This window comes from Antrostomus carolinensis, unplaced genomic scaffold, assembly GCF_000700745.2.
Source record: "Antrostomus carolinensis isolate BGI_N321 unplaced genomic scaffold, ASM70074v2 scaffold35818, whole genome shotgun sequence".
Taxonomy (NCBI): domain Eukaryota; kingdom Metazoa; phylum Chordata; class Aves; order Caprimulgiformes; family Caprimulgidae; genus Antrostomus; species Antrostomus carolinensis.
Genome location: NW_010331512.1, coordinates 9,244 through 20,167, shown reverse-complemented (window position 1 = coordinate 20,167; position 10,924 = coordinate 9,244). Strand labels below are relative to the sequence as shown.

Sequence of the window (10,924 nt, the reverse complement as noted above, 5' to 3'; positions counted from 1 at the left end):
TCACTGTCTTCCACCTGGACATTGAGCCATCAACCACTACCCTCTGGATATTACCATCCAGCCCATTTCTTATCCACTGAACAGTCCACACATCAAATCCATATCTCTCCAACTTAGAGAGAAGGATGTTGTGGGTGACTGTGTCAAAGGCCTTGCAGAAATCCAGATGGATGACATCTGTAGCTCTTCCCTTGTCTACTGATGTAGTTACTCCATTGTAGAAAGCCACTCGGTCGGTCAGGCAGGACCTGCCCCTAGCAAAGCCATGCTGGCTGTCTTGAATCACCTCCCTGTCCTTCATGGATCATCAAGTCCAATCATTAACCTAACACTGACAGGTCCCCAACTAAACCACATCCCTAAGCACTATGGCTACATGACTCTTAAATACCTCCAGGGATGGGGACTCCACCACTACCCTGAGTAACCCATTCCAATACACAATAACCCTTTCAGTAAAGAAATTCTTCCTAATATCCAATCTAAACTTCTGTTGGCGCAGCTTGAGGCCATTTCCTCTTGTCCTATCACTTGTTACTCGGTTGACTAGACCGACCCCCACCTCTCTGCACCCACCTTTCAGGCAGTTGTAAAGAGCAATAAATAAGGTCCCAAGAGCCTCCTTTGATCCAGGATTCTCAATCAGCACGTTACATATAAATAGATAAAATATATAGTTATTTGTTCACATACAGACTCTTTCCAAAAGCATCTAAAAATGTATTATTCCTTCTACTGTAATAGGCAGATAGGAGAAGGGAGGGTTGTAGGAAAGAATGGGGCAGAAATGTTACCAACAACAATGAAAACAGGGCTTGAACTTCCACATTCTGAAAGAGAGCTGGAAGTATACACTCCTATTACAGAGTCACCAAAATTTAACACCAGCTGATACAGAACGACAGGTTTCAAACTCCTGTAGTGCGGAGTGCTGAAGTCCTATTCTAAGAAGTTGTTCTGTCCTTAGGTTGACAACTGTCTATATTCCAAACCCTACTACAAACAAATTAAATTAAGTACAAGATATAATGTCAGGTCTTGAATTCCATCCTTCACATAACTGCATAAAGTTTTTGATCTACTTAATTATAGGCAATAACAACTCCTGTTTCTCTTAAAAATCTACTTCAGAGATCAAGGACAAGATTTTCAACAGTATATCTGGGTAACTCCCTCCTGTCATAAAGACTTAGCCACAAATATTTTAACTAAAGCTATCCCTAAGAACATAATTTTACAGAAGACTTAGAAAAATTTAACCTGTAATTAACATTATTTGATTCCTTCCTCTTCAAATTACAATAAGGAAGAAATATTTCCATTCTTTTGAAGAGCCTTCAACAACACAAAAAAATTGGATGCACAGTCTAAAGCCTTATTTATCTATAACTGGCGGCAGCAAAACAAGCTCTTCCACCCACAAACATGCTCAAAACTCAGCCTTTGAGGTAATTTTGCTAAGGGCAAAAGAAGATTTTTGCTTCCTCACTATTAATCTCCCCTGATCAGATTAAACAACTGGGCATATTTTTGCTGTCTGTACAGAGTCTCTGAAGCTCACTAAGAAATGATTAAGACAAACCATTACCCTTAAGTAATCAAAAGAGTCTTTTGGTGATAACAGCCCTTCTGTCTTTCCAATTTGTATCTTCAATTTTTTCAAGTGAGCCTTTAGCCAATTATCTGTCCCTAGACTGATCTAGTTTTAAACATTAAAATACTAACGAAAAGTGAAAACAAACCTGGCTGTTCTTCCCACCCTGTGGATGTATGTGTTTGCATCTTCTGGACAATCAAACTGGATGACCCAGTTCACTGCTGGAAAATCTGTACAAAATAAAAAAATATGTCAAAATCTAAGTTCACTGTACCCTAAATCCTCCTATTCAAGAGCAACATACTATTTTTAAGCATTAATTCCTCTAAGAACCATCATTTAGACCAATTTACTGACATTGGGTGCAACCTCTGAAATAAAAATAAAATTAATTGCATGTTTTAGCATATCATAAACAATCATCGTCTTCATCAAAGAAAGTTAAAATTAATGGTGTCTTCATTTCCTAAATTATGACAGTGCACTGAATCGAACATAATTTCACACTTGACAAGAACAGGTATGCTTTGTGACACACAGATAATAAAACATCACTGCATTTAATAATTAAATAACAATATCTGACCCCCTTTTCATCTACAGTATAAATATCCCACACCACTGGGGTTTGAAGTTCGCTGTAGCGACACAGCACTACTTCAGCTGTCCACATGCAGAAATCTTATAGTCCCTCTCAAAGACAGGAGTGGGTGACCAAGCCTGATAAAGAAATCAATACTGAATGTGAATGATATTATTAACAAGCATTTTCTAACTGCTGCACTGCATCTGGGAGCAGCCTGCTTTGCACTGGCGTAAATTTGTGTTAATTCCTGACCAAATCCATAGCTACATTGTATTCCACAATCATACCTACACTCCAAACCTAAACCACACCCGTATTAGATCCTCACTAGTGAGATTTCAGCAGTCTGTAATGTATAATAAACCGTTTTCATTTCTGCCTTTAGCTTTTAGAGCCCCTTCCTTCCTCTTGTAGAATACTGACAAAACCAGGGCAAGTTTAGTTTGGACATTAGGAAAAGGTTCTTCACCCAGAGGGTGGTGAAGCACTGGAACAGGCTCCCCATGGGGGTAGTCATGGCACTAAACCTGATAACATTTAAGAAACATTTGGACAGCACCCTCAGACACATGGTCTGAATCTTGGGATTGTCCTATGAGGACAGGAGTTGGACCCAATGATCCTTGTGGGTCCTTTCCAACTCTATGATTCTATTATTTTGGACAACAGAGTTTGCTATCTGAAAGAAGAACAAGTAGACTCCTGAAAACAGTCTCATGTCATACTTAAATGCCTCCAACTACTTTAAAAAAAAAGTCCAAAATATCCACAGAAAATATAAAGCAGTAAATCATAATGCAGCAGGTAACAACCAGAGGAAAGAAACTCAAGCCAAACAGGTCCCATAAATATTCTTGCTTTTTCCCGTCACCTATTTTTTTGCCTCCTTAAGAATACAGTCCTATAATGCCATCCATAATTCAGACATGGAGATTTCTTCAGGTTTTCATTTCCACATACTGGTAGGTTAGCAATTTTTCATACTCTTTGGAATAACCCACAGGATACAGGCACATCAGAAATACTTAAAACTGCTAAAGTCTTGCCTTAAGGCACGTAGTAAGCAAATATACCACTATTTTCATTTTCTCTCATTCCAGATACTTGTCACAGAACACGGCTGGAAAAACTAGACTGTCTACAGGCTTAATAAAATTAATAAATAAAAAAGCTTCCACTGACTACCTCACTAACAAATGCCATTACAAAACTCGTGACAACAGAGGTCTTTCTAGAACAAAAAGAAAAAATAAGCATAAATTAAGTGGACCTCTTCAGAAAAGAAATGGCAGAACTCTAAGAAGCGTATCTCTTCATTTCTTACAAATCAGGTCGGTCTTCAGAGCATAAAGTCCAATAAAGCCTCAACAGGGTTAGATCCTCACTTTGTGAATAACTATCACTTCTGTAAGTACATACCCAGGCCACGAGCTGCAATATCTGTAGCAAAAAGTACTGCTGCCTTTTTCCGAACAAAACAAGTGTAGACTTCCATTCTCTTCATCTGATGCTGCTTGCCATGGAGTGCCAGCACAGGAAGACCAGGCTGAAGCTTACAGAACACTCTGAATAGATACTGGACCTACCCAACAAATCAGGGGGAGGGAAAAAAATTACCATGCAGTGTTAAACTTGTAAAGATCATATCCAGTATAGAGCAACCAATTTAGCACGTCAACGAAAAAACACTTTTCTCTACATCAGAGACAAGAGATGCTATTTTGAGACTTTGCCACACACCCAGGTGCTAGAAGAAGAAATGGCACAAGATTCTATGATCAGTATACCTTTTGATGGCATTTCCTAAAAGGAACAAGAGTAGGTGACAGCAAGAACAACTTAGGACATGACCTAACTAGTCAGGCTGTATGCAAGCGACCAAAGTATCAGAAGTCCATCAGAAGCACTGCTTTTAGACAACACTGGAGGGGTATAGTGTCTTATGCCTGCACCCAAAGCAGTCTACACAGTCATGGTTTACTATTTCAAGCTTTAACAGCTTCTCTTATAAAGGCAGTATGTTTAGTCTTACATACAGGACCGTGATGCAGCATTATTTTATACCAGGCAGCTATCTTATACTTTTTTAAGAAAATAAGTTACAGAAACTGCATATATTGCAGTAACAGCTGCACCTCAGAGAATTTCTGCACAAGGAAATCTTTCACCTCTCTGGTGCCTCAACATCTACATAAATATCTTATTTTTAATAGTTTTAAAATGCTATGGGAGAAGAGGGGAAATAGTCATACCTCTTTACAGCTTGCAAAAAATACAATGCTCTTCTTCTTCAAGTGACTTCTCAGGAAAGAGTATAACATATTTACTTTTTGCTGAAGCTCACAAACAACATAGTTCTGATCCAAAGTTGCTGGGGTGCTAAAAAAAAATTAGATATTGTTAGTTCCCATAATATTAAAATGTCCTTTCTTATAAGTCAAGAGTGTCTGACAAATACCCAGAAAAAGTAGAAGGAAAGAAAAAAAAATTAAAAAAATTCAGGGTGGAAAGTTCTCTTACCCAGAAAAAGTAGAAGGAAAGAAAAAAAAGTTCTCCCACTTTGAGGAGTAAGTCTTAGCAGCTCCACTAGAAAGCTACTCTTGAAAGATGAATCAATTTCCTTACTAAAAGCCAGTGGGGAGGAGTGGACAACTTTTGACATTACTGCTAAATTCATTTCCTACTAGAAAGAGAAACTCATTCCACGTCTAAGCAGCAACATTCAAATTGCCTTGACTTAAAACACAATTTTGTCTGTTAGTCCTATTAAAGCATCATTTGTGCCTGAGGCAATGTCAAAGCACAGTCTAATCACACACAAAAAAGAGCAATGATGCACTTCTACTGATTACACCTTGACGTGCAAAGTGACTTTGTAAAGCTCTGAACCATCATCTTAATTCACCTCTCTGTTCTTTACAAAATAAACTAAATAAAAAAAAAAATCTGTGGTATATTTGCCCTTGAAATCCATTTAAGTGCTCACAGTTACTCGGCTTCACCCTAAACAGACCAAGGTGCCACTTGGGAGAATGAAATTACAAGATTGCTCCAGTTCTCTTAGTCAATTTGAATTATGCCACAGCAACTACTAAAACAAATTAATATTTTCCTTTTTTTGACTCAGTTTATTATCTAATTGCACTCTCACAAATATTTAAAAATAATTAAACATGATTTAAAATAGACTTAACAAAAAATGTGAGATCTGTGACACAAATGTATAGTCAGTCCTCAAAATGAAGACTACATACTAGGCTTATACATCCTCTTCTGCTAAGAGGCCATTAACTACAATTTTTTTCAGGCAATCATGCTTATTTAAGATGCCTGTGATAGTACTACTGATTAAAAAACGTATTTGCAGTACAATACAGAGATAATCAAACGGTTAAAACTGCCTCAGGATTCAGCCTGGCTCTGCTGTTCATTTTGCTGATAATGTCTCATTTGCTCTTACGAAAGGCACTTTTATCACTGTGCTTCACCTTCCTCCTGCATCTTACATATGGAAATACATGCACACTTCATAGGAAAGCAGAGCTTTTCTGGTCCAAACTGTATGGCATGGCAAATTTATGTCATGTGCTCAGCAAACCGAGCGCATCAGGAAGCCACAAGACTTGCTGCACAGGGACTAATGCCACGTGCTTTCCTTTGGGCACCTAATATTGAATATACAAGCATGACTGTCATTCTGCACTTTCCCAAGGGAGTAGCATTCCCAGATTTATCAAGGGCACACACAAGGAATGTATTTGTGCAACACATCTGGTGGTTCTGCACAGTAAGTATGCACAGGAGGCAAGGAAGCCAAACAACAAAAAAGTAGCAGTTCAGAAGCAAGTGCTACAGCCAGGAAACTACTCCATCCAGATTATAACCCATTCTGGGGCTTGCTCCTGAGGAAGAAAATTTCCAGTCTGCAAAGCTGCCCGAGGAGCCACAAGGAAAGTGCAGGTTCAGCCTCCCTGTAATGAATCAGTCAGAACTAGTACCCTCTTATCTGGAAACTCCTTACTTTCAGGAAGGCACACAACAGGATCAGATACTCCAGGAAGGAGGATGCACAACATAACTTCTGATTCAGGGAACTGACAGTCAGAGAAGCAGTTACAGAAGGATCATCATCTGCTTAACCCCCCCTAGAAAAAAAAAATTACCCCCACATACCTGAATTTGGCTTTCTCATGAACCCAAACATATTCCGGATCTTTCAGACTCAGCCGTGCAAGATCCTTCACTGATTTTGTTTGTGTTGCAGAAAAAAGCAAGGTCTGGCGTTTCTTAGGTAGATTCTCTATGATTGCATTCATTGTATCAGCAAACCCCATATCTAGAATTCTGTCAGCTTCATCAAGAACTGAATTGAGAGAGTTTGAGAAAATCTGGTTTTAGTTTTATTCATATATTTTTAAAATATATATATATATATCAAATCCATATAGTACAAAAATCCATGCCTACTTAAAACTGCAGAGATTAACAATTACTGTACATGACAGGATTCATGTACTCCATAAAATACGTTTTCAAAAAAAACTGCAATAGAAGTCACAGCATTTCCCATAATCTAGGCACTACAGCCCTCAGTTTCACATGCTGAAGCACAGAAGATCAGCATTTCAAGTAAACAGACAGACTGTAAATTACAAACTCCCTGTCCTATTACTGAAACAAAAGCATGGGATATAAAACAGTGCTGTACTATTCATGACAGAGCAAAACAGACTCTCCTGTACCTAAGCTGAATTTACCATGGAAACACAGAGTATAAACAGAGTAGTGCACAGACAAAGCTTTAAGTAAAGGGCCTATGTTTAATTCCAATTCTTGTCTAACTGCCATGAATTATACTAACTGTAGCAAGCATAATTTCATGTTTTATCAGCTTCATTAACTTCTTAATTGCTTCCAAGTTCCTCAAGCTATGCTAAAGATTATGCAATTCTCAGTGGCAGGCAAACCTTTTCATTACACTGAAATTTTTATTCAGGTTGGAAGGAGGAAAAGAAACAACGTTAACAATGCTAACAAAACAATGAAAGGAGCAGCAATCTGTCTTAAAATTCAAAGAGAAGCATTTTTCAGAACTCACCGAAAATACACACACTGCAATGGATATCCCATATAAATAATATAATTCCATATAATTAATAATGTCAGGAAAAACATGAGAGCCACAGTCAGAAATGACTGGACAGTCTTAGGCAAGACAGATCTAAAGGATTATATGGGACACTACATTTGGTTTTGGGTCCCTTACTAACTCATCTACTTGTTCTTATCAACCTTAGGAAGGCACGCTCAGCAACTGCTTCAGAGACAGTGCACACAAGAAAGGAGTTCTGTTGTTTTCTTTTTTAATGTGTACATGTGTGAACTTAAAATGTCATTTTATCTACATACCATGACTAGAATAAACTTTTTATCTGAGGAAGTGCTCCACACAATTATGAACTGTTACAAAATATTTCTGATAACTTTCAAATACTCAGAAAACTTACTCAGCATTTGCAGATCAGATGCATAGAAATATGAAGTTTCATCCATGTGCTGTAGAAGCCGTCCTGGAGTGCAAATTAGCATATTTATTTGGTGGATTCTTTCAGACTCTTCTTTCAGATCCTGAAAAGGAGTTAAACCAGCTTAGCTCTAGTTGTTCACACTAGAAGCCCAGTACCAGAGATGGTCAGGCCGACATCATCTACTACTATCTACATCTATCAACTACTATGATAGTTCTTGGAAAGAGTAGTCAAGGATCAGCCTCTTCAGCATGCTCACACTTGTGGCTTGAGCAAAAACTATTTCAGAATAATCTAAATTAACAGGATAGTTGTGGAAGGCTTGGCAGGAAGGCCCATCCAGTCATATAACCTGGAAAGACTGTAAATATGTAAAAGCTTCAAAACACACAGAATACACAGACAAGAAAATCAGTGGGTCATTGACAGGTTCCCATTAACTACTCTCTTCCCTGACTTTTCATTTCCAGGGTTTCCTTCCTAAATTAGCACTTAATATAGTACTCATTTATGTTTCCATACAGCAAACTCTGAGACAGGACACACCTTTCCTCCAATGATAAGGCCAGCTGAGAACTCATGATTCTTTCCCACTTTACGCAGAACCTTGAAGGTTTGATATGCCAGTTCCCGGGTAGGCGATATTATCAAAACTCCCAGTCCATCAGCTGAAGTCCACTGATGGCGATACAGGAGTTCCAAAGCCTGAAAAAAATTACCATATTCTCATTATAAATGTCTCAGAAGGAAAATACTGAACAACAACAAATTTGTAACAAAAAATGTCATTAAAAAAAAGATAAAGCCATACTAATTAAAATAATGACTTGAAGAAACATCAGTATACATTTCAAGTAGCATAAGTGATTGTATAAGAACTTATAATCAACTTGATTATAAGTTCCAACTGATGGTAATGATACTTGCTGAAGCAAAGTTCCCCAGTACCAATCTATGACAGACAGTGGTAAATTGTAAACATTTTTACTGCCGAACTAATCCTACTCCACTAAATTCTCAAAATTAAGCCTTAATAATTTATATGAGAATAGAAATCAGATGTAGAAAAACACAAGAAATTTCCCTACTCATAAGGTTTTGTGGGAACCAGAAACAGAATGAGCAACTAGAATAAAGTCAATAATTGCAGCTTTCATAGACTTGAAGCACTACTACCCACACATGCTATATATAAGCATTCCAACTAAAATTGCCATATACATCAGGCCAGGATTATTCCTCCTCTTACAAATTTACACTGCAGAAAGACTACCTTAGCTAATCCTGTCACAAAGATTTCACAGGTATGAATACCTGAAGTATTCTGAAGGCTATTAAGCATCCTTGTACAATTCTTATTTTTCTAAATGCCTCTTATCTTTCCAGCTCCTCTCATTACTTTTCTCCCCTAAAACTGTTTTGAAATCAGGTTTGTAAAACAAAGTACTTCTAGATTAACTAAGTGAGCAATCTCACTTTTGCTTCTCAAGTTCACAATACTCTTCTGAAACCACTGACTTTTTTTTTTTATTCTTTACTAATAAAAATTAATTTTAAAAAACCAACATAAAGCAAATATCTTCTCAACTAGAGAGGGTATTCAAAACACCCACGCATAGTTACTGATAGAACAGGCTCTAAAGAAATCCATGCTCACAAAAATGCAAGTAATGTTTAAACAATAAAAACTCTCCATAATAAAAACATTTCTTTTTTCCTTTTATCTAATCATAACATGATGGGGTTTGTATCCACTTATATGTGCACTTAAGCAAACAAACATCTCAATTATACTTTCAACTTGAAGAAATGAAATGCAGAGCATGACATTTTGAGTAGAACAGTCAAACTCTGTATTATCCATGACAGAGGTTTTCATCCTCTTTTCCTGCTTGCACCGGGAAGTGATTTCTAAGGAGTTCACAAAAGAAAACAAGGAAATGGAATTCCACCATCACTAAGCTTAAGTATGCTCCATGAAGTCCAAAGCCTAAAATTTTAAAGGGGTGAAAACAACCCATATAAAAAAAGTCTAAGGAACTGAAGAAACTTCAGTATTCTATTCCATACACTTAGTTTTCAAATTTTAAAAGAACTGAACAACTAGAGTTGCACCAGGAAAACAAATTCCTGAGTGAAAAATAAAGCAATTCCTAAACCACTCAGGGTCTACTAATGTATGATCAAAACGGAATTTCTAAGTGTCAGAATATTCCTAGGGTCAAGAATATAATTCTTTGAGAACTTCAAGCAGCTTCATTAAATTAGTATCTTGGCTTTCTTGGAACATCCAAATCAGCTGCATTATAACCCTTTCCCAGGATCTATTAACCTAAGCTGTTTGACATCCAGTACTTCCCGGATAACTTGGTCTAACTACAAATGGAAGAATGTAAATTACTTACTGGGATAATAAAAGCCAAGGTTTTGCCTGATCCAGTCTTTGCAGCTCCTAGTACATCTTTACCTTGCAAAGCCAAACCTATGGTTTGTCTCTGTATCTCCGTTACCACACGATACTGAGCTTCCTGCAATCCTAGTATTTGCAGTGTGGGGAGAGAAAAAGAGGGTGTGGGAGTGGAAGAGAGAAAAAAAAAATAAATCTTTATTTTTGTTTTGCCCAGAGCTGTATTCATCCATTTAGTGAACACTGTACATGGCAATATTTATCTAAAATATAGTTTAAAGCAAAAAATGCAGAAAAATAATACATTCATTTTTACTTAAAATACTTCCCAAAGAAAACTTCTGTACTTACCTTTTAGAGTTTTCTTTGACAATGGAAAATCTGAAAATCTTTGAATTTCACTTGCATTTATCTGAAACAAATTAAGTTTAATCAGTGTTTACAATCTAAACATAACAAAAATAAAGTAGCTTTCCTTAAGTTGCTGTTAGCATAAATATGTAGCTCAGTATGACCCGATCCAAGTTAGCTGTTCAGGCACTTTGACCTGAGCCAAAATGCTCTCCTAACAAACTGTTTAGTAAGCAATAAAATACACTTTAATTATGCAGGCTAACAGTGCAATTCAAAGCTCACACCATCATGAAATTGCAGAACAATTCAGGCTGAAAGGGACTTTAAGAGGTCTCTGCTCCAACCTCCTGTTCACAGCAGGTCGGCTTTGAGGTCAGATCATGATTTCTTCATCCCTTGGAATCATTCAAGGATGGAGACTGGACAGCCCCCCTGGGCAACCTGTGCCTCTG

At 37.4% G+C, this 10,924-nt stretch overlaps 1 protein-coding gene across 1 annotated transcript; it reads right to left on the bottom strand.

Moving 5' to 3' along the window:
* Nucleotides 1-1,742: 1,742 nt before the first annotated feature.
* On the bottom strand, nt 1,743-10,557 carry LOC104529060 (probable ATP-dependent RNA helicase DDX10; the record flags this gene model as incomplete). Its single annotated transcript, XM_010173244.1, has 8 exons — nt 1,743-1,827; nt 3,603-3,765; nt 4,436-4,562; nt 6,357-6,546; nt 7,691-7,811; nt 8,258-8,416; nt 10,117-10,247; nt 10,470-10,557. Coding segments are annotated over 8 exons (1,064 nt in total), but the record flags the coding sequence as incomplete, so codon positions are not given.
* Nucleotides 10,558-10,924: the final 367 nt, after the last annotated feature.